This window comes from Lycium barbarum, chromosome 3 (genome assembly GCF_019175385.1).
Source record: "Lycium barbarum isolate Lr01 chromosome 3, ASM1917538v2, whole genome shotgun sequence".
In the NCBI taxonomy this organism is placed as follows: Eukaryota; Viridiplantae; Streptophyta; class Magnoliopsida; order Solanales; family Solanaceae; genus Lycium; species Lycium barbarum.
Window position 1 is genome coordinate 144,983,326 of NC_083339.1, and position 24,069 is coordinate 145,007,394.

Below are 24,069 nucleotides of genomic sequence, written 5' to 3' on the forward strand. Positions count from 1 at the left end.
GACCGGTAATGTGGCAGCTGATGCAGGAGCACCAAGGTAATTCTTTTCTGATGTGGAAGTTCAGACTATGCTGCAACCACAGAGCATACTCAGACAGAATCTTGGCTGTGATACCACTTGTTAGGGGAATTAAAGTATCGAGCAAATATGAGAGAAAAATACTTCTATTACTTTCAAGAATAGAAAGAAAAGACATACGAGATCTAACAAAACAAAAACTCTCAAAAAACACCTCACAAATCTCTCAAGGATATTACACAACTCTTCTTGGTTGTGTTGTGATGATCTAATGTCTGATGATAGAAAGCTTTACAAGCTTCTCTATTTATAGGACCAAAACTAGGTAGGAGGAAGTTAGGAGGAAGGTGTGAGGAAGCTTCAATGGTGGGTGAGAGGAAGGTGACTCCTAGGTGCTATAAAGCTTCCCTTGTCATTCATAAATTTGGAGGAAGCTTCATAGAAAGTGCTAGGAATTGAATTCTTCAATGTCTACCTTTTAGTGTTTGATATGAATAACGTAGATTCTCCTCGTCCTCATAACATAGATTCTCCTCTCCACAGGCAAATTCAAATAGAGAGGATGTCGGGACAACCTCCTAAAGCTCCAAGAAAAGGAAATAAACTAAAGCTCCACAGGCAAATTCAAATTGTAAACTGAGATTGTTTTCAAATTATAATAGTAACATTCTGAAATCTAAAACCAATTTAGGTAAGTGGATCCAGAACTGGAATAGAAGCCAATGTCTTTTATCATTCTCAAAGTAGGATATGTTAGCTGAAGCTCTGAGTTCTGCATGTACCCGAAAGAAAAACATTTTTCAAAAAGGAGTAAATAGAAAAAGTGATCAGAAAAAGAAATTAAACATTGTAAGACGTTGAACTCTAAGGTTTCTTTTGCTAGGACCACAAGCGGTCCAATTACCCTGCGATAAAAAATGCATCACTTGCCTAATTTAAGACGCTTGTTCACCAGCATTCTTTCTTTGGCCTTCTTGTTGAGAATTAACTGACGGCATCAAATGCTCCAAAAATACATTACTTCATTCTCGGTCCCCTGATCTCCTCCATATATATACTATCTAAATAATGCCAACCCTCGAGCTTCTCCATTCTAGTATGCATAATCCTATCCTGTACGACACAAAATAAATGATAAAAAATAAATAATCTATTTGAATGTGATGACATTGACTCTACCTATACATATACACAGAACGAAAATCTAAACCACGTGCAATATTATTTTTAGCCTCAGCACCAATAATTCATGGATACAATTTGGGTCGGGAAAGCGACCGTTGGTGAGCAGTGTGACACAATGTTAACATCAGGACACCATGTTAACTTGGCAGGAAAAAGGGTATTCTGAGAATTATCTTTTATCTCTGCGTTTTCCTTTTTTAAGACAGTCAATAAACTTATTTCGAGAAGCCCTTACACTTTTCTTCACCAAGCTAGTATATCCAGAGGCTTTCCTTGTTGAATTGCTTTGTTTCTACAGAAACATAATCTTTTTCTTCTTTCGCAGTACCTTCAAGCACTTCTACTTCAAAGTCGGATTGACAACTCACAACTATCAAAAAAAGATCAACTCTATAAGAAACCAAAATGATATTTACCACCCTCGTTCGGGAGTTGCTGATTTGGAATTAAGAGACCACATTTCTGCTGTAGCATAACTGGAACTTAAGAAAGCAGATAAAAATCGATGACCACCATACCTGGAAACATAGTTCTTGAGTCTTCTGTTTAAAATATCAAAGGCGAATGTGTTTGTTTGCCTTGGCGAGATAGAGGAATATGGCCCAGAGGGAAGGAATACTACAGAATATTTTAACAATGAGAGGAAGTAGGACAAATAGAAAAGTAATCACATTACTTGTGATTACTTTGTCTCTGACTTGGACTAGAAATATATCTACCCTAATACTACAGGGCAACAAACTAATCTATGTCCTTCTAGGAAACACATTGCCTGCACTTCGAAATGCAAGTACCGAACAAACTTCAACAGAATTATTTACTGTATTATATCGTTGAAATTCAATAGTACCACTATTGAACTTAAAAAGTTCACAAACTATTCTACGCCTAAATCGTGAAGCATATATTTTATGGACTACATTTTTCTAACACCCAAGCACATAAAGAGTGTCTAATTCCATTTCTACTATTATTATGATAATACATATTCCAACTATTCCGACCTACTTGAATACCAGAAAAATAAATGGGTTGGACATCTGATCTCCTTGCTGAGATAAAGGCATAAAAATCAGAAAGACTATATAGAATCAAAATCAGTTTTTTTAGCATTTGACCTACTTTTATGTTATGGATTTCGTTGTTCAAACATGATTCGCAGAGAAGAGAAAGATCTTGTTTACTGATTTTTGAGTGAATGCAATTTTGAAGTGTATAAGAAAAGAAGGTTTCCATGGCTTGAGTATGTGTCTATCCTTCTCATTTGCTGATAGACTATATCTTCGCACTAAGACCTCTTATTCATGCAAATTCGAATTGCATGAATTTAGATAAGGCAAAATATATGGAATAATTTGCTTTGACTCAAATGCAAATGTCTTACTACAAAGTGTCTCAATTTTCTGAACAACAAAGCAGTCATACATAACTAAGAATAAAACTTGCTCAATAACAGAAAACTTCCTACTTACAGGAAATTAATTACCTTAGCAGCTTCTTTGATTGGAGCAGCTTGACTTCCAACTCTCACACCCTACAACTTTCCCAGGAAAACTAAGCTCCAAGTTTCATCGTTAGTCACAAAGACAATACGACACCCACTAAAGATTCTAATTTTCCAAGGAAAACAATTAGAGAAATCAAACAATAATATAACTCGTTGACAACATGAGACTCCAGCAGAAACTTGCCGATGAATAAGCATCAATAGGTTTAGCATGGAGTAGATACAGAGCAATGTAGATCATACCTGTGGCATACAATGAAGCGCACAATGATCCCCTTTTCTTGCTCTAATCTATGTAGTTTTTCACCTATTCACATGGAATGTTGCCAAAGGAGGGGGAAAATGAAAACAGAAATTCAAAGTGAACCAATTATCTTATAGTTGCTACCTTGAGGCATCCAGGTTTCTTGAACAGAATCATGTCTCTTTCTACTACTGAAGGCAATGTTTATGCCAATAACACCATAAAGCCATCTTTCTCACCCCACTTCTTTCAGAATCTGTGCCATATGGAAAGAACCACTTTAATTGTCCACGGAGTTGGAGGAATCTTAATTGAAGACAGCTCTTAGTACTCATTTTTCGCACCTTCTTCAAATTTGATAGTACTCATCCTCTGCACCTTCTTCAAATTTGATAGTACTCATCTTCTGCACCTTCTTCACACGGGACGTTCTGTTGGTGTAACCCAACTTCAACTTCTAGTTTTCACAGGATAGTTGCACACAAGAGGACAGACACTCTTCTTATCTTGGACTTTTTCATTCTACTTCTTTGATGAAACCCAACTATGGAAACCACAATAGCCTTATTTACTCAATCTGATCATTGGGTTTGGCGTTAGTTCCACTACTATTGGGGAACTGCAATTCCTAGCATTTTCAAAAAATGAAACCCACATCGGAGAAAATATACATAATACAACAACAACAATATACCCAGTATAATCCCACCAAGTGAGGTCTGAGTAGGGTAGAGTATATGGAGACCTTACCCCTATCTTATGAAGATAGAGAAAATATACGTAAAAAACATAACTCATATGGAAAATTACTGTACTTCCTACAATTATTATTGTGAAAAGCACTATTCTAACTATTATCATCACTTCTCTTTGACTTAGATATTAAAATACAGAATTCACATACTCATCGGAAAACTAAACAGAAGAAAATTATGGTTACTTGTAGGAAAAACAAATTCGTGTGTATGTCAATCTTATTTGTATTGTTTGCAACTTCTTTAACAAATAATCCACTCTTTTGATCAATGATTTTATTTCATCCTTTTAATAGAAAGAGCGATGAACATATATGTCACTTGAACTATTCAGCGGAGTTGATAATAGAAAAGCTCATATACATAAGCATTCCAGCTTACAAATTCAGTGTCAAATAGAAAAGGGAGTGACTAACTAAAGAATTGCCAAGTAAATACGAAACTGAGCTTCTTCATCTTGTCTTTATCATCACTAACTTGTTCCTTAACCACAAAATCTTTTAGGAAATGGCGCCAGCACTTGTCCTGAGTATCCGTGCAACAATTGCTTTCCCTTCTGCTTATGAATAACTGGTTGCAGACTCCCTGTGCAAATGATAAGAGGAATTTTAATTTAAAATCTTAAAGAGAAAACGGAAAACCAAGAAAAATATATGCTTGAGAACATTACAAGTGCAAATTCAGTATAACTAGCTGGCATTGATAGAGTCAATGCATTTGGTTGGGACATCAAAAGTAAGTTGTCAATTATATATTTCACCAAGCACCCATGGGATTCCTCTGGAACTTTGAGCTTTATGTCTAGCTTTAAGTTTTTGATATGAGGTAGCAATTGTGTTGGAGCTCGTCCAATTGGTATGCTCCACAATTTATGTCCTCGTTTGCCCAGATCAGAAAAACTTGTCTTCATCATTCATGCATGGTAAGAAGATGATTCGTCAGTAGGATGGAAATAAATAGTAGAGAGAAATCTGATTAATTAGAAGATTTAAAAGATGTTCACGTACCTCTTCACGAATGACTAAGACCAATCCAATATGGTTGCTAATCTTTTTAAGATGACTTCTCAGTTGGAGGAACCAAGCTCTATTGATTTTCTCAATATGAGGAACCAAAGAAATGCAGTTTTTCTCTAAAAGCTTTGGTGTATCACTTGGAGCTAAAGATGATTTAAATGTTCTACCAACATAATGGAAATAACATAAATTGGGAGCCGAAACTACACTCTTTCTTGAATAATTATAATTATACAGCTGTGTGAACATTAAGGTCAAGTTTCTGAGTGATGAACTTGAAATTTTGACACGCTTCAATGTCTCACAAGGGCCAAGGTACAAAGTTTCAAGATGAGGAAAATCTGAACAGAAGTGTTCATGATCAAGACCCTCAGGAAATTTCCAACAATCCAAGTGAAGTTCCCGCAACATTCTACAAGCACGGATATTCATACGAACCGCAACTTTGATTCTATTACAGTAAGCCCAATGGAAGACTTGTAAACTTGGGGCAACAACTTCTATGTTACTAATAGGATGATGATGAATATGCGGATTGTTCACATAAAGCTTCTCCAAACGGTCTAATTTAGGTAGTACTATAAAATATAGAAACTTGCAACCCTCCAAACTCAATTCTCTAATATTTGGACACTTACTAATAAACTTGGATAGAGTTTCTCCACTTACCCTAACGTCGTCCAATTTTACCTCCTGCAAAGAAGTAAATTTTGCTTCATCGTGGAACACGTTTTCATCAAGTGCGCATGCAGTTAGATGAAGAACTGTGAGGCATGTTGACTTTAATTGAAAAATATAGGGCGACGAGTAATAAAAATACTCAAATCTCAAGTACACCTCATGGAAATCATTTTCGTCCATCAATCTCATTATATCGTAGATATTCTCATGAAAATAAAATAGAGTCCGCAGTACTCTTTTCTCAGCCTTGTTTAACTTACTTTTAGAAGTCTCCAGAGAAGAACGGATCCAGTCCAAGAACTTGTTATGTGTTTCATGTATAATGCGAAGGGGCGTAGATGGAACATTTTCAAGGAAAAGAGATTCGTCAAAGTTGAAAGCGAAATATGATGGGGTGTTACGATGCCAATTCTTGGAAACAAGGTGGACATTAACTAGGTCTTGAGATGTAAGGTAGGAAAATATCGAATGGAGAATATGATCGGGCAATCGCAACGTTAGATCCACCGAATTAGAACAAGAAAGTCTTGGTTTCTTAACGATTTCTTCAACTGTTTGAGACATGAGGCAGAGCTCAGCCATGGCGTGCCCTCGGAACTGAACGGAAAACGCCCGTGGATAACCCTACAAATTTTATTTTTTAAAAGAATCTGTGAGACTAGTATAGATATTTTGTAAATTTTTTCTGCTATTATTTATTTATTTCTAACATCAATTTGATACTTTCAATAGGCTTCTATCCAAAAGTTAAGGGAAAACATTTTTTTAGTTTATATCATAGATTTTAAAAAAAAAAAAAATCAAACATTGGGCTTACTAATTGCTATTTTACTTAAATATTTTCAGACTAAAATCTCCGATGATCCAAATTCGGCTTTTCATATGTTATGTTAATTTCATTTGTTTTTGGAATTAAACTTACTTAATTTTTACTAAAAAGTATTACAATATTCAATTAATGTCAGAGATATTTACTAGAAAAAAATATTGTTATATGATGAAATCAATAAAGTTAACTTATAAATAAATATAAATAATTAAAACCCTTGATATTACAAGGTATTTTTGTAGATGTTTTCTCAAATATAACACACGAAAAAAATATTGAAAAGTCTATAGAATTAAAATGTTCTTACTTTAAGCTTTCATTATCCTTACAAAAGATGAATGTTAAAAAATAACATTTTTTTATTTTTCTTAATTTAATAAATCATTTTATGAAATTCACATTGTAATAAATTTTTCATGTTGAATTTAACTTTTTTTTCTTTGATTATGCGGTATTTTACAAAATATTTTAATATTAGAAAGGTAAAAAATATACTCTACATTTTGCAATTGTTTAGTATTACTACTGCTTGCTTTCTTTAACTACAGTGTTTTTATAACTATACTATTTTATAGTTCTTCTTTTAATATAGTAATTTATTAGATAAGTTTTATGTTGAAAGCGTGCGCACGTAAAATTGACTAATTAACTAATGTACTTCAGACTATAATTTACAATTTCAATTCATCTTTAAGTATATTTAACAATGATAGTCTATTTGTATTTATTCTTTTGATTTAAAACCTAATCTTACCGTAAGTGAAATTTTTATTAATTAAGGTTCATATGCATAATAACAAGTCATTAGTTGGTCAAGTATGCACTATTAAATTATGTCCTTGCTATGGTGTGCGAATATAGTGCAAAACTGCAAGGCAAAGTGAGGTTGCGTTAAACTCTTAATCCAATTCATATCCTTTATAGGTGGTGTATTGCTCTGCAGAATACACTTGATGATTGGACCTATTTGAGTGTGGAGTGGTGCCGCTCATATGAAATTGTGACAGATTTCTAGAGCATTCATGAATACCAGGACATGCACATGGCCTCTTAGCGCAAACCGCGATAACGACAAAATTGTATTACTTATTTTTGCTAGCATGTACGACACAAAATTACAGGAGAAAATAAAAAACTTTATCTATAACCGGACGAATAAAATTTTTAAATAGCAAATGATAATTGGTTATTAACATCAACAAATAATAAATAGTATTATAAGAATAATATTTTAATTCAATAATTAAGCCTATATTATAGAATTTGATTGACATGATAATTATATTCTTTAAGTGTCTATAATAAATTCTTAAGGACAAGTATAATTTAAACAAAGTCAATATATTTCTCATAAAGACTCAAATATGTATAAACATGTTTTGTGGGGACCACTAATATTTTCCTTGGCATCATTAGTGGCATAAAAAAGCCCTTAAGGTTCTCAAAATTTACCAAAATTTGTAAGAGTTAACAAAGTAATAAAAACTTTAATTAGGGGTAAAAAGAGATAAAACATTTCACGTGAGGACTACAAAAATTTGGTATTCTCCCTTATATATTTGGTTATTAACATAAACAAATAATACATAGTATTATAAAAATAATATTTTAATTCAATAATTAAGCCTATTTTATAGAATTTGATTGACATGATAATTATATTCTAATAAATTCTCAAGGACAAATATAATTTTAAACAAATTCAATATATTTCTCATAAACACTCAAATATGTATAAGCATGTTTTGTGGGGACCACTAATCTTTTCCATGACATCATTAGTGGCATAAAAAAGCCCTTAAGGTTCTCAAAATCTACCAAATTTTTAAGAGTTAACAAAGTAATAAAAACTTTAATTAGGGGTAAAAAAAAAAATCATGTGAGGACTACAAAAATTTGGTATTCTCCCTTATATATAGTAGTAATACTAGTTTGTTTTGGAAGGAGGAAAAACATTTAAAGTGTTAAATGTGAATAAGGTTTATTTTTGTTTTAATCATTAAAAAGTAAAGAATAAAGTGTACAAATATTATATATTGTTGTAAATATATTATTTACGTGGATGTGCATAATTTTTAGGTGTAATGTCCACCATTATGTGTAGTAATACAACACCTCCATTATCTCCTCGGTGATATCCCACACCTCATAATCTTCCCCATATTCTCAAGGATTAATGTCATGTTTATGACATATCCTTTGGTATCCTCAATGTATCTTGTCTCTCTATTTTTCTTATTTTTGTCCTTCAATATTATTTCTTATTTGCTTTGATTTTACAACATATACTTAATTGTTAATTTCATTTGAGAATGTTAAGGTGTCACGTTTCCCCTCAAAGATTCATAGTTATTCTGCAATACCGAAATTTCTGATGAAGTATTAATAGGGTAGTATTTTTAGTGTATTCGTACATACTACTTTTTTAATAAAAGAGCATGAGGTAAGTACAAGAATTTTAAAATAAAAAACATAATTTTCTTGAGCTCATCATAATATTGATTAGTAAATATAATTTTCACGTTGTTGTATGTTATTAGTTTGTCCATGTATATCTAGGTTGCATTAGTTACATTCATTCTGGGTTTGAAATAAAAAGCGTGAGTGGAGTCAAATAAGAATCCTAGCATAGAGTGCATGATTGGATTAAGTTAAAGTCTTAAAACATAGATTAGTTGATTTTAGGAGAACTTCTAACCTTGTTACGCTTTAAAAACTTTTAAATTTTTCCTTCATCTTCTTTTATTTTATACTGCTTGTGTTAAAAGAGTAGTAAATTATTTTTATTTATCTTTTTGCCTCAAGGGCCACCTCCGCACAAGCCTCATTATGTCGGAAGGTTTAGGAACTTTTTTTAAAAAAAAAACAGTATGTATATAGCTCGCAAAAGGTTACACTTTGTGGAGGAGGACATAACCAAAGCCTCCACTATAAACAGAAATGTCGCACAACCCTATACATTTTGTTTGGCAAAAAAAGAATGGTTAGGCTCGATCTGTACAAGGTGCGATGTTATTTAGCAAAAGAGATCTCTATTAAATCTAGGGAACTTGTTGATCAGCCTGTAGGTTCAGCTTTGCTTTCCTTATCCTGAAACTAGGCATTTGAGCTTTATCCATTTTGTAAGCTCCAAAGGCCTCTTTCGGCATGTTTCTTGCTTCATTAAAGATTTCTGCTATGGGCATGCTGTCTTGAGAAGCTCCATATTTGGTTAAAGCATCCGCTACGAAATTTCCTTCTCTGAAACAGTGTTTGACTGTCACTTGATACTGGTCCAGGATCCTCTTCATCTTCAGAATATCATCATATAGATCCCAGGGAGGTGAAGCAAGATCTTGCAAAAAATTAACCACAAGCATAGAGTCCAACTCAAGTATAAAATTGTTAAAGTTTTTAGAGGCACACAAATGCAGACCAAAAGAAGCAGCCTGAGTTTCAGCAAAATTGTTAGTACAGAAATGGAGAGATTTGACAAAGAAGGTTTAGGAATGAGTTAAGTTAATGGCCTCAGATTCAGTCTCACTCATCCAACCCACTAGGTTAATACCATTTTAACACTTCTAATTATACTGATGTAAATTCATGTCATGAAAACATCAACCCCTCCCTCCAAATTAATTTATCAAAGTTGCTAAATTAAGCTGGAAAAAAATGGATAATTTCTGTTAGATTTTCAATTTGTAACACTAACGTCACTTGTAATTTTCCAATACTAACTTACATTTCTTATTTTATATTTTTTTGACAAAATTTTAATCTATTTATTATTATTATTATTATTATTATAAAAAAAAAAGGGAAAAGGGTCAAATTTACTCGCAAAGTATGGTTTATAGTTTAAATTTGTCCTCCGTCAAAGTTTGAGATCAAATTTGCCCTCCCCGTTAGGATACTTGATAAATTTTCCCCTATATGGATGGAAGTCTGACTTGGACTCCACAACACAAAAAAAATTAGCCACGTCGGATCCACGTAGACTCTCAAACTCAATTCTCTTTTTTAACCCATAACTCGTTTCCCAATGCCAATTCTCTTAACCCGTCTCCACAACCCTACTGGTGTTATGGTGTTTTTATGCCAATGGTGCTATGATACATGGGGCTACTCATAGACAAGGAACTCTTCTTGAGTAATATAAATGAAACAATTCGACATTTTTTTATTGCTTCTACCTTTTGATTTCACAGATGGCATAATATCTTGGCAGCATGTATATATGACGAGTTTACCTTCCCATTTCTTCTCTAACATACCCTACCCAGAAATGCACGGCTTCATCATCCGTTTTGTAATATTTCTAGTGATAGCTGCTCTATTTGGTCCTATAAAACATTATCCCAAAAGCTCAACAAAGATTTAACTCATTTGCCACATTTCAATTGAAAATATTTAGTAATCTATGTTATAATAAAGGCATAGGTAAATAGATGTCTTGGTCAATCTAAATATGCCATATTCACTACATTTTCATGTTGATACTAATTAGCAAAATGAAAAAAGATGTTCCAAGACTGCAAATTGACAACAATTTATAAACCAACCGATGACCCTTTTCGATGGAGAACAAAATTGTTGATTGTCGTTCTGTTTCTCTTGAGTTCCCCCTCTTTCTAAAATAAAATGAACTAGGGTTATGGAGACGGGTTAAGAGAATTGAGATTGGGAAACGGATTACGGGTTAAAAAAATAAAATGAACTAGGATTGTGGAGACAGGTTAAGAGAATTGGGATTGGGAAACGGGTTATGGGTTAAAAAAAGAATTGAGTTTGGGAGTTTATGTGGATCCGATTTTTTTGTGTTGAGAAGTTCAAGTTAGACTTCTATTTATATAAGGGCAAATTTATCAAGTATGCTAAACTTGATCCCAAACTTTAATGGAGGGTAAATTTGAATTATAAATCATACTTGTAGGTAAATTTGACTCTTGTATTTGACCAAATTGGCCTTTATTTTTTTTTCTGGTCCAGTTTGTCCTTTATTTTCAGTTGCACTTTCTCCGTCTCCGTCTCAGGCCACTTTAGAACTGAGTCCGCCGTCATCCACTCCAAATGCAGCCCGTAAGTCCTCAAAAATCTATAATTTAATGCTCTTTTTCCGTTAAAATACATTTTTTCTCATTATTTATTTATTTATTTATTTAATTTTCAGCTATTACTTGTCTCGGAGGAATCTCAGTTTCTTCTTCGGTTACTGAACGGTAGTTTTCAAACCCTAGACATCATCAAAGACTGCATTTTTCACGATTTTGCTGATTTATTCTGCTCCAAAGCTAATTTGGATGTCATATACATGAGGTATAATTATGAGATCTTTACACAAATAGCCGGCCTGATTCACTGTTTACTTTTCCTAGCCGGTATACATAAATTACACTGATTTTGCATAGTTACACACAAATTATACATGAATTTATACATATGTTATATATCTGTCAGCTATTTTTGCATTACTTTCATTATCTCTTCCTTTTTTTTTTCAACCCAATTTCTTTGCCAAAAGTTGATTATTATTATTATTATTGTAATTTTATGTGTAGACAAGATAATGTAGTGCAAAATGTGAATCGGGACGAGCAAGGATCCAAAGATTGGTCGTCTAAGGGGAACGATTCGAATCAGGAAGGGGATTCGACAGTGGGTTTCAACATGTTGGATTCGATGTTAAAGCGTAGTTTGGATCGTCTGAAGAGTATGAGGTTTGTTTTTGAATTTTGTCAGTATTTTTTAAATTTGAATTCATAAGCTTGACTTTTGATTTGTATTTAGAGCCAGAAGAGAGTAGTTTTAGTGCCAATAAGGTGAAAAGTCCCTTTCTAGTGGTTCTTTAATTGATAATTGCAAGTGGCATATGATTTCGATATGAGAATATTTATGAATTTGAAACATGGATATTTGGCAACTGCAAATAGGTCAAAGTAGCTGTCAATATGAGTTTTCGTCGTGATTGATCGATTTTATGAGCCGACTTACATTGCATAGTATAGAAAAGAGGGATCAATTGTTTTCTTCTGTCATTTCTTTAATCAACTAGTTATTTTGAAGGATGGCAAATTTCTGAAACGAATCCAAAAAGATGCTTATCAAAATACTCATTTCCTAGTTCACAGAGTCTGCAAGTGAATGTTGGGTTTCGTGTTCCTTGATAATGTGTATGTAATCAGGATCATTTGTGAAAATCTATGCTTTTTGTTTTGTGTTCATGTGACATGACTGTACCTTTCCTGATCATAAAGTGAGACCTTTGAAAAGAGTAACAAACTGATAATGAGAGATATGACTTTTCCAGCTTTACTTTCTAATATTGTTATATGTATTTTAGGACAATAATGTTCATAAACTCTATACTGGATGCAGACAAGTAATTTTGTTGGTTAGGTACTTGTCCTATCCTCCCTAGACCCCACTTGTGGGACTACACTGGGTATGTTGTGTCGTAGGTACTTGTCTACTGCACTGTACCATTGGAGTAAACAAGTTAAAATATTCAGCATGAATTCATTGCTAACTTGTTTGCTCTGTTTTTGCCCTGCCAAACTACCTTTGGATGTTATTAGCTTCCTTTGCAGTAGTTAACTGGCTGGGGAGTTAAATTCTGACAATGTGCTCTATCCATTTAAATCATGTCGATAAATCCATAATGTAAAAGAAAAGATAATTCGGAGAACTGACTTTAACATTACTAGCAGCTGTATATCAAATTCTTGAAGCAAGCATTTCAATGATGATTCCTAGGAAATAAATCTGCAGGGGTGTCAATGTGAGAGACATTCTCAAGGGAAGTAATCTATTAGGCTGGATGCTAGTGATCACATCAGCAACAATTTCATCCTGACTACTTTCCATGAGCTTTGGTCCCCCCTCCCCCTCTCAATGACCTCATGATGCCTGAACTGAGCGCTAGCTTCGTGTTGAAAAACCACAATATTTAAGTTAAAAATAGGCGCACATAAAACCCTCCCCCCCCCCCCCCCCCCCCCTTTTTTTATTGCTTGCATAGACTAAACTTGGAATTAAAGCTTACTTATGTCTAAACACCTGACTTTTTGTGTTTTTCCGATATAACGTGTCTTAGTTCTATATTGATGCTTAAGTCCAGATTTCACACCTTCTCATTTTTTTCTGAGGACAAGTCAATTAAATGTGAGAGAAGATTTACTTTTCTTTTGTTCTGTAATGTCAATGGAAGTTGTAACTTCAATCCCGTGCCTTTAGACTGTTTCTTGTTGAATTTGAGCATGTTGGCTTCTTTTCCAAGTCCCCAATATCATTAAAGGTAATTACCCTGAACTTTGCAGGGAAAGAATATCGTCGACTGAAGCAGGCATTAGTAACTGCACCGTGGAAATAAATTTCAATAAAGATGCATATGTTGTTAGAGCTATGTGTCTAGATGGTAAACTGGGAGCAGCTTTATCACTTTGGTGGAACATGATACAGAATAGTATTGTTCCTGATGTTATCACACACAATTATCTCATCAATGGACTGTGCAAAAAGGGTGAGTTGGAGAAGGCAGAATGGGTTGTTAGAGGTATGTTATATAGGGGTCCTTCTCCCACCTGTGCTGCGTACAACTCTTTAATAAGGGGTTATTGCGTGATGAATGACGTTGATAAAGCTCTAAACACCTTTTCTACTATGGCCAACCATGGAATTTTACCAAACAGAGTAACTTGTAACATCCTTGTTCATGCGCTTTGTAAGAAGGGGTTGTTGGAGGAGGCGAAAAATCTTTTCCATAAATTATTAAGCAAAAATCATGAAGGGGGGAGCTCAGACTTAATTACATCAACCATAATGATGGATGGCTGCTTTAAAAATGGAGATACTGATCAAGCTCTTGCTTTTTGGGAGAGGATGTTAAAAGAGTGTACCCAAGTTGATAAAGTTTCTTATAATGTTGTTATCCATGGATTCTGTTTGAGCCATGACGTGGGCACTGCATATAAGTATTGTTGTGAAATGTTAAAGCTTGGTTTCGTTCCAGATGTTTTTTCTTACAACACTCTTGTTGGAGAACTCTGCAAACAAGGAAAGACCAATGATGCTTGTTATGTCTACGATGTTATGACAAGAATGGGTGTCATCCCAGATCAAATCACGTACAAAATTATAATACAGAGCCTATGTATTAACAAGGAGATTGATAGAGCCAATTGTTTTCTTGATTACATTTTAGAGAATTCCATTATACCTGAACCACTTGTTTGGAATGTTATAATTGATGGTTATGGCAGATGTGGAGATATACAAAAAGCTTCATATATTAGAGAAAAAATGGTTGCTTTTGGTGTTATACCAAACATATATACATTTAATGCATTAATTTATGCACAGATAAAGTCAGGTAATTTTTCTGCAGCTCAGTCTTTGGAGAAGGAGATGCTTTTATATGGTCTTACACCTGATTCAGTCACTTACAATCTGTTGATTGGTGCTGCTTGTAATCTTGGACTGCTTCTCTCAGCACTTCAGCTACATGATGAAATGCTGAGAAAAGGTTGTCAGCCAGATGTAATTACTTACACGGAACTACTTAAGTTGTTTTGTGTACAAGGTATGATGAAAGAGGCAGACAAGCTTTTTGGCAAGTTACTGGCATCTGGTTTAGCAGTTGATCATGTTCCCTTTCTGATACTCATGAAAAGATACTGCAGAATGAGAGAATTTAATAAAGTCTTTGACCTTTACCAAAAGTGGTTAATGACAATGCCTAGATGAGAACATGTTCCCAAGAATTATTGTGAAGTTAAGGGCAACTATAAAAGTATTTATTCCAGAAGAGAAACCTACTTCAGGCTTTTGCGCATGGTTGGCTTACAGATTTTAGGTCCCGAAGCGTTGTCCTTGTAGCAGCAGCTGTCTCTGTCTCCTGGAGGTATGTTTAGTTGGTGTAATCTTTGCACTGCACGTTGGATTTCCTTCACTGCATGTAAGAATGAACCTGGAAAACTCTGACATGGTCTGCATCTTATTCCAGGGTTTGACATGGGAGAACTTTCTGATAACAGTCCACGATTTTGAAGGCTTAGATGCTTCAGTTTCACATGTCGCAAACTTGTTATCAACTGAACCTGCTACTCGGAAATTTGCTTTGCCTAGGGAAAATATGGAAATTGGAACCCTTAACTCGTCAACTTAAGCATGTTACCAGTCTCAAAAAAAAAAAAAAAACTCGTCAACTTAAGGGCTATTGCACGTCTAAGTGGTTGGCTTGCAAGTTGAAGGTGTGCTTTCAATTCATTTCTCAAACAAAAATTCTTCCAGTATATCTTTATTCTCTGTTATCTAAGTAGTGATGTGTAATACTATCTGCACTAATATTTATTCTCTGTTATCTAAGTAGTGATGTGTAGTGCTATCTGCACTATAGATAATGCACAAATTGACTCTACAGATTGTGCAGATATTTGTCTGAGTAGCTTTGTAGAGCTTTTGGATAATAAACAGAGAGAGGGGGAGAGGGATGGAGGGAGGGAGAGACATTATGGTTAGTCATTTTTTAATTCTTGCTCAGATAATATGAGCATACTTGTAGTTGTTAACTAGTCTTTCTGCAGGAAATTGAAGAGCAAAATTGAAGGACCACACGAGGCTTCAAGATGGGCCGTATCTTTGCCAGTTCTACTATGTCATGAAATGTGTAAGTATTGGAATTATTGATTTCAAACCATTTTAATTATATATGGTATCTAGACCTCCGCCTGTGTGAGCTCATTTACATTGCTGGTCCCAAGCCCAGATAAAGGAGGAGGGTTGTCGACGGTCAATCGGAAATTGCCTCTCTACCCTAAGGCTGTGTACATATTACCCTCCCCAGACTCCACTTGTGGGATTACACTGGGGTTTTTGTTGTTGTTGTTGTTGTTGTTATGGTATCTGATCCTTGTTCATTATGTTTAGCTCTCATTCATGGCATAACTTGAATTCTCAAGGGTCTTAACCTCTGTTCTGCAATACCTAATCTCGTTTTCACTCATTCATACCAAGTAAGAGATACCAATAATGAAGAAAGCTGCAGGTTAGACAAATAACACTTTCCTTTTCATGAGCTAATATTCATTGTATGGACAATTGCTTAAATTGCATCATATAGTGTTCTTACTCTATGAAGGATATAAAAACACTCTTAAACTGGAGTTATTCGTCTTTATAAAACCAGACTAGTAAATTGGGCCTATCCTATTGAGACCATTTGTCCTTTGTATTCCTGGGGTATTCTACTTATTTGGATAACTGGCATCTCAAGTAGTCCTTGAACTCCTACGAACAAACCTTTGTTGATGTTGATCGAAGAAAAAAGGACTCTTGTTGCTTTCAGCTTGTAACACAAAACAATTGTACATCATCTGAACTTTGAATGTATATGCAATTCTATATTTACCAGGTATTGATCATTTATAGGTGATGAAGTTGTTCCTTATAGATATGGAGAGAGGTCTACTCATATCCTGTGCACAGCTGGATTTTGGAATCTTGCATTAAAAGCCTATGACGGGTATACTTTGTGTTTCTCTTCCCAAAGTTATTTCTCATGGCTTTGGAAGTGTTGTGTAAATTAACATCCTCCTATTCTCCAGGCTAGATCATTACACAGTGCCACGGGAGATGCACGAGGTCTGTAATTGGTTAAGTGCAAGGCTTGGACTTGAGGGTTCCCGATGATGAACTCCACAATGTTCATCTTCAGATTAGCCTCGGAAAAGAGCATAGGAGAAGACGATAATGTAGGAGAAGAACACAGTTGCACTAAAATGTTGAGCCGTATAATATCTTTATAAAACGAACGGGCATTTAGTTCTCATTTGTTACTGTCCCGTCGTCCAGGTCCTCCCCTTGTCCTTCAAAAAGAAGAATCCTATTATGAAGTCAATATATTTTTTTTTTTGCTACCAAGTTTCTAGTTTAGTGGTAAGGTTTGAAGTTGATTTTTTGGCCAGTGGTATGGACTTTAAGTCCAAGGAATCAATGTACTCTACATGAAACTGTTGGTTTTGGTACTCGTGAATCTTTGACAGAACAAATCAAATAATGTAGGTTATGTAAAGCATCTATATCTTTATGTCATTAACAGCAAACACACTGCTCTCTCATTTTTTGCCTTAAATATGGAATATGTTTATTGTATCTTTGGAAGTTGCTTTAGAAGATATTGGTTTTGAAGAGCATTTCTTAGACCATATGCTAAATGAAATGTGCTTTCACTTTTCAAATTGAGTAGTCACACGATGGAAGAATATTTTTCCATTTAATATCATTTGGCAATGATGATGAATCATGGAGATAACTTTACATGCCAGGTCAACAGTATGCTAATGCTTTGTCGCGAAGACGCATTGCTATTTTTGGGGTCCAATTTTAAAACAGTACATGAGTTAATGTACTTCAGACAAAAGTAGGATAAATAAATAGTACTATATGATATCAAGCCTAAAATACAAGGTTGGTGCGTGCATCCATTTTGTATCATCTGAGTTTGAGCTTTTTCTTTTTGCTATTATCTGAGATTATAGTATACTATGTTTCATGACCAATTAACTATCGGAATCAACAACCACAGCAAAATATAGTCTTTGACACTCCAAAGACTATGAATAGTTTTACTTTCTACTTACTCTTCACCTACTAAATATCTGGAAAACTCTTCATAGTCTTTAACTTGGAAGTTTTCTTGGCCATAGTTTTGGGATATTTTAGTGTCTCCTAACAAGATCTCATGAACTGCTAAAAGGTATCATGGCTCCAGGGGTTGAAGAACTCCAATTTCCTCAACTTGAAATACCTCTAACCATCAATTCTATTTCTCCAATATTACCTGCAAGCCCCATCCCTGCATCCAATGGTGATAGCCTTTACCTCTCAAATCTAGATGATATGATTGGAGCTCGCGTTTTTACTCCAACCATATACTTCTACCGATCCAGGAAACCAGGTGTCATCAAAGTGTTAAAAGAAGCTCTTGCAAGTGTACTGGTGCCATATTATCCTTTCTTGGGTAGGCTACGAGAAACAGCAGATGGCAAGTTAGAAGTGTTTTTTGGACCTAACCAAGGTGTGCTTTTGGTTGAGGCACGTTCAGAAATGACCTTAGTCAATCTTGGAGATTTAAGCGTGCCAAATCCTGCATGGACAAACTTGGTTTACAGCTTTCCAAATGAAGAACAATACAAAGTGATTGATATGCCATTGCTGATAGCACAAGTGACACAGTTCAGCTGTGGTGGATTTAGTCTTGGGTTAAGGATTTGCCACTGTCTTTGTGATGGGGTTGGAGCAATGCAGTTCCTAAGTGCTTGGGCTGCCACTGCAAGATTGAACACATTGACAGTCAATCCCAAACCTTGTTGGGATCGAGAAATACTTAGGCCTCGTGATCCACCATTGATTCAACACCCACATATTGAATTCAAGAGAATGGATGATTTATCAAGTCTAACGAGGAGTCTTTGGGTAGTCAAGCCAGTTCAAAAGTGTTATCGTGTTAGCCGAGAGTACCAAGCTCATCTCAAGAGCTTGGCCCAATCCCAATCAGTTGGTATTTCTACCTTTGATGCAATGGCTGCTCATGTGTGGAGATCATGGGTCAAGGCACTAGATGTTAGGCCTCTTGACTACGAGCTCAGGCTAACATTTTCGGTAAATGGCAGATCAAGGCTTACAAATCCACCACTGAAACAAGGCTTCTATGGGAATGCAGTATGTGTGGCATGTGCCACTAGCACTGTATCAGGCCTTGTTAATGGGCCTCTTTCTGATACCACATATTTGGTTCGAAACGCAAGGCTTTCCATCTCCGAGGAATATTTGAGATCCACAGTTGATTATATCCAAGTTAATAGGCCTACAAGGCTAGAATTTGGTGGGAAGCTCACCATAACCCAATGGACCAGATTCTCAATGTATGAATCTGCCGATTTTGGTTGGGGAAGACCCATTTATGCAGGCCCAATAGATCTGACACCGACCCCACAGGTTTGTGTTTTCTTGCCACAAGGAGGGGATGGAGTTGATGATTCTGATGGAACCATGCTGGTCTGCATTTGTTTGCCAGAGGCTGCTTGCCATAGATTCAGAGACCTTTTCTGCATCTTGGATTCAAGTACCGCAGGCCATCAATTGCTATGTTAAATTGCATCTCACCAAAGCACTTTCTCCATTTCCTTTTTACTATTTGGGCCATTTTGGCTTCAACCAACTATTGTCTTTTTACCCAGTCTTGAACATGTACGTTTGCTGAAATTGCAATAAAGAACACGTCTCTTTTCCTTTCTCGCGAACTGAAGTCATCTGCACATAAAAATTATTTTTGCGGGTGAATTCAAAATTCTCACCAAGAGAATTCTTACTTCAAAAGTAAATACGGGTATTCTTGGGATTCACTGGAAAATTTTAAATCAAAGTAGAAATTACTTAAGGCTAAACATTGGTCTGAACTAATATAATTATTTACCTCTTAGATACACTCCAAGTTTCTTTCAAAAATGTCGAGAAATAAACATAGTCATTGCCTCACCACACAAAAAAGTAACCCCGAATCTGCTTCTCAAGAGTTGCACTCTGTAGCTAAAATGCAAAGTTTAAGAACCGGGCTTAAATTTTAGAATTACCACACAACTATCTTAATTTCTCGAAATCTCTATACTCATTAAATTGCCAAAATAATTTGAAGGTCTTATTTTGAAATGAAATAATCCACTGAATCATCAGAGTTAATCTAGGAAATTTCACATTCATGCAAAGACTTGCAAGTTATCAAATCCAAAGAAATACTGGTAGTCCGCTTCTCATTCATGTATAATGGCCTAAGAGAAATCATTTGCATGAAAAGGATATTCTACATTACTTGTATTTGTGCAGACTTTAGAACAGATCTTATTTCCAAGTAAAATGGCCAGCAATAACTTGTCCTAGGTTGAGTTCCTATCAGTCATAGATAATTTTTTTGGCATAGTTTCTCTGTCATTCATAGTTATTTCTCAATAGTCGTATCCACAACATTACCAATTGAGAGAGATAGGACAGAAGTTTGAATTCTTTTAGCTTCTTTAAAAAGAGCTCAAAGAAGTCACATTTAAGATTGAAGAATGAACTTGCTATATGCAATGCAAATGTGATAAATTGGACAAAATAAGATATCTTCATATTGTACAAAAAGTAAAAAGAATTGTATGACACCTTTATCTATCTTAAGTTGGAGCTAATGATTTGGGAGTGTGAAGGAGTCACTTATTCCGCTCTTAAGTAGAAATCACTTTTCGATCTTCTTAGTAAGAGAGCCTTCAAGAATGTATCCTTGATATAGGATGGCTTTCACAATTCAGTCTTTGGTTATTAACCTGATAGGCTGATACTACTAGAGCAAACATTATATTGATTGTGGAAGCTCATCAAATCTGCTTGATAGAAGAAAATATCATCCTATTGGCCAAAAACTTCCCTAGACAGTACCCCAAACTTAAGCTCCATCCTTTAAATATCTATGTAAGCACAAAACATCCTTAAGGTTTAACAAAGTTAACAAAAAACGTCTTACCGCCACTCAAGGTTAAAAAAACTTACGAAAGGCTAAAGTTCACGTGTTGTGCACTTGATTTTCCATCAGCTTCCCCAAGTGTTTATGTGATTTTCCTCATACAGCATTTTTTTTCCAAGATTGCTGCATCATTCCAAGTGAAAAGTTGGTCTTGATTTTTGCTAAGTTTGTCCATGTCAACAAACAATTCCAAATATCTCGACTTTCTCATTTCGGAGCTTTACTTGCATAAGATAACAATGCTTTCTTAATTCCCACCGGCTTCGGATGACCATTCAGCTAATCTGTAACTGTCGCCTCCCAGTATCAATTTTCAGCTGCTCGATTCAGTCCTGAACTATTAAAAAAATTCCACTGTCATCACGAAAATCAAATTACCACACTCCTCATACAACGCCAAATACAACAACAACATACTCAATGTAATTCCACAAGTGGAGTCTGGAGAGGCTAGTGTGTACGCAGACTTTACCGAGGTAGAAAGGCGGTTTCCGATAGACCTCGGCTCAAGAAAATACCAAAGCCAAATCAGAAACCAAAATCTTTTAAAACATATTTACTTCGAAAGAATGGACCATTCTATTAAAAAGTTGAACATGACTTATAACAAATAGTATGTAGTATGCAAAGAAAAGCAGACCTCTACACTTCAAAGGAAATAGAGGACCGGTATAGGAAACGGCACCACCCAAAACTATTACTTAAATTCAGATAAACATGCGTTTTGTGAATGGGTTGGAGAAGAAGTCGACAATGGGTAAAAAAAAATCAAGGAAGGGGCAGAAACAAACAATAATCAACATAAAATGAAAGAGAAACCACCAGCTATGATCCGTAATACTCACTTGACTTCCTCAATTTCTGCGGTGAAAGGTACAACTGCTAACAAAAGGAGATTAAAAGAAAATCGAGGCTTCGGCCTGGGAGTATTTTCTCAGCAACCATGAGATTCAGCCACGAAATTGGGAAAACTATAGAGAACTCGAAAAAAAAAAAATGAAAGAAGAGGGAGATTTTTTATTTTTTTTTTAAAACAAAAATGAAGGAGGAGAAGGGGTGAAATTGAGAGTGACACACTTGTTGTTTGGTCGTTCCTTAGATTTATGCTGCTATTAGTAATAATGCACATTAATTATGAGTAAATTTATATAATATTTTGAGTGATTCTCACTTTACTCCCCGCATATCAAATGAAAACCATAACCTCCTGTTATTAGCTATGCAATGTTTAATTATTTAGTATCCTTTGATAACTGGCTGGGAGGTGAGTTATGCACATATTAAATTCTGCATAAGTATTGCTGCGTTTGGTAGCTGATTATGAGGTAAGTTATTCATATATAAAATTAATACGGTGTTTGGCAGGGGTGTCAGTGATAAGATTCGGACGTTACTTTATAAATTTATATCATATCGATTATTTTATTTTGTAGAACCAAAACTAGGCTTTTCGAAACCGTCCCTGCATCTCAGTTTCTCTTCGTTATTGGTACGGTTCTGTTTATTTTAGTTTTTTTTTTTTTTTTAAGAACATCATGTAATAGTAACTAGTAAAAGTTAAAGACAAGATATCATGCATACTTATTGATAAGATCTGGCTTGTGGAAGATACGGATTCAAACAACAAAAACGCGGAAACTAAAAATGAGAAGTGAAGAAATTGGGATGAGAAGAAGAGGGATAGAAACAAGACCCAATTAGTAAAGGAGTTATAAGCAAATTTGGATATATGAAATCCAAACACTCCTAATTGATTCTTACTTATGAATCTATACTATTTGAATTCAATTGAGAGTGAATCAAATGAATCCGTAAATGAACAACTCTAATATGAAATCAATGGAAAAGGTTCAATAGCCAACAACGGAATCCACAATAATTAACTATCACTAATTACTAGACTAGCACTACACTAATTCTACCAAACAAACTATCACTCATTTAGGGCTCGTTTGGTATTAGGGACAAGGATAAATTATCCTAGGATTATATTTAAGATGGGCTTATCCCACCCTCAAGATGGAGAAAATAAGGCTACAATCCCGGGATAACTAATCCCGGAATTAGTTATTCCGAAATTTTATTCCAACCAAACATGGATAAGGAGGCACTAAAATTTTATCCCGGGACTATTTTTGCTTATCCTTCACACCAAACGAACCCAAGTGTAGTATTTATAGAGAAAAGGCCACAAATAATCCCTTATCTATGGGAGTAGGTCTAAAATGGTCCCTTAACTATACACTTACCGGTTTTAGTCCCTTAACTATTCAAAAACTTATCAAATTTGGTCTCCGTCTATTTTTTTTTTACAAACAGCATACAAACTCACAAACCTTCGTGAGATTAATCGTTAAACCATTCCTCAGACCTATATTTCTCTCCCTACTTCTTTTTCCTCAAGTTCATTCTTTAACCTCAACTTTTTTCCTCAAGTTCTCTCTCGCGTTTCGTAACCGACGGAAAACCGACCTAGTCCGTCGGTTTTGTTATAAAAAAAAATGACGTGTTTTTTTTTTTTTTGAAATTAAAGAATGAGATGTAAGAACTTGGAATCGAACCCGGGTATGTTCCTTGGCATTAAAGGACTTTACCACTAAACCACTGATATTTTTTGTTCATATACTTACATTGATTTAATTTATACTGTTTTTTCGCTCTAAAAACCGATGGAGTCCATCTCCGTCGGTTTTTTTATAAAAAAATAAAAATAAAAAACCGACGGACTCCATTGGTTTATTTTAGAAAATAATATATAAAATAACTATATTTTTTCGTGCATTTTTGTGCAAAAAATAACCGACACAGTCCATCAGTTTTCTTAAATGAAAAAAAAGATTTAAAATTATTGAAAAAACCGACGGAATCCGTCGGTCTTTACCAATTTTTTAGCAGTGTTTGAGAAGAATGGTTACAGAAATTTTGTGCCTGAGTTTGTCTTTTCGAATTTTAGAGACTCGAGAGCGACACCAGTGCCAGAATGCTCTTTTTTTTTTTAAACGAGAGGAACTTGAGGGAAAAGAAGCAAGGAGAGAGAAATATAGGTTTGAGGAATGGTTTAGCGATTAATCTCACGAAGGCTTATGAGTTTGTACGCTGTTTGTATAAAAAAATAGACTGAGACCAAATTTGATAAGTTTTTTGATAGTTAAAGGACTAAAACCGGTAAGTGTATAGTTAAGGGATCATTTTAGACCTACTCCCGTAGATAAGGGACTATTTATGGCCTTTTCTCTAGTATTTATACTACTATGCTTAAGAAGACTAACTAGCTTATTACAAAAATACCCTTAATGAAGTA

General features: G+C 34.9%; 3 protein-coding genes across 28 annotated transcripts; 2 read left to right on the top strand and 1 right to left on the bottom strand.

Annotated features, from left to right (window-relative positions):
• Positions 1-726: 726 nt before the first annotated feature.
• Positions 727-6,076, bottom strand: LOC132633328 (uncharacterized). Of its 14 annotated transcripts, XR_009579633.1 has the most exons (6): positions 4,717-6,076; positions 4,380-4,613; positions 3,299-4,294; positions 2,690-3,210; positions 1,722-1,821; positions 727-1,573 (listed from the first exon to the last, which is right to left on the bottom strand). XR_009579633.1 is itself a non-coding variant. In XM_060349652.1 (3 exons), exons 1-3 carry the CDS (start codon positions 5,986-5,988, stop codon positions 4,121-4,123), a joined length of 1,680 nt encoding a protein of 559 aa, XP_060205635.1. In that variant the 5' UTR covers positions 5,989-6,076; the 3' UTR covers positions 727-4,120. The 14 variants fall into 14 exon arrangements, 1 of the variants encoding a protein (XP_060205635.1); XR_009579637.1 differs by having other exon boundaries at positions 727-2,953; positions 3,099-3,210; XR_009579636.1 differs by having other exon boundaries at positions 727-3,017; positions 3,099-3,210.
• Positions 6,077-11,137: 5,061 nt separating this feature from the next.
• LOC132633329 (pentatricopeptide repeat-containing protein At5g24830-like) lies at positions 11,138-17,313 on the top strand. 13 transcript variants are annotated; one of them, XM_060349660.1, is made up of 9 exons: positions 11,138-11,293; positions 11,385-11,530; positions 11,773-11,931; positions 13,531-15,113; positions 15,216-15,462; positions 15,642-15,725; positions 15,796-15,878; positions 16,139-16,733; positions 16,816-17,313. In XM_060349660.1, the coding sequence occupies exons 1-4, from the start codon at positions 11,285-11,287 to the stop codon at positions 14,954-14,956; spliced, it is 1,740 nt and encodes a 579-aa protein (XP_060205643.1). In that variant the 5' UTR covers positions 11,138-11,284; the 3' UTR covers positions 14,957-15,113; positions 15,216-15,462; positions 15,642-15,725; positions 15,796-15,878; positions 16,139-16,733; positions 16,816-17,313. The 13 variants fall into 13 exon arrangements, with proteins under 13 accessions (XP_060205643.1, XP_060205645.1, XP_060205644.1 ...); XM_060349662.1 differs by having other exon boundaries at positions 16,623-16,733; XM_060349661.1 differs by having other exon boundaries at positions 16,640-16,733.
• A 408-nt stretch (positions 17,314-17,721) lies between these two features.
• LOC132633330 (fatty alcohol:caffeoyl-CoA acyltransferase) lies at positions 17,722-19,503 on the top strand. Its single transcript, XM_060349668.1, has one exon. It carries the CDS (start codon positions 17,972-17,974, stop codon positions 19,361-19,363), a length of 1,392 nt encoding a protein of 463 aa, XP_060205651.1. The 5' UTR covers positions 17,722-17,971; the 3' UTR covers positions 19,364-19,503.
• Positions 19,504-24,069: the final 4,566 nt, after the last annotated feature.

Excerpts from the sequence above, each read along its gene's own strand:
- LOC132633328 (XM_060349652.1), bottom strand. The coding sequence starts at position 5,988 with ATGGCTGAGCTCTGCCTCATGTCTCAAACAGTTGAAGAAATCGTTAAG. Across the intron at positions 4,614-4,716 it reads TCTTAGTCATTCGTGAAGAG|ACAAGTTTTTCTGATCTGGG; the intron begins GTACGTGAACAT and ends TGAATGATGAAG. Across the intron at positions 4,295-4,379 it reads GTTATACTGAATTTGCACTT|GGAGTCTGCAACCAGTTATT; the intron begins GTAATGTTCTCA and ends TCATTTGCACAG.
- LOC132633329 (XM_060349658.1), top strand. Across the intron at positions 11,531-11,772 it reads TTGGATGTCATATACATGAG|ACAAGATAATGTAGTGCAAA; the intron begins GTATAATTATGA and ends TTTTATGTGTAG. Across the intron at positions 11,932-13,530 it reads GATCGTCTGAAGAGTATGAG|GGAAAGAATATCGTCGACTG; the intron begins GTTTGTTTTTGA and ends TGAACTTTGCAG.
- LOC132633330 (XM_060349668.1), top strand. The coding sequence starts at position 17,972 with ATGGCTCCAGGGGTTGAAGAACTCCAATTTCCTCAACTTGAAATACCT.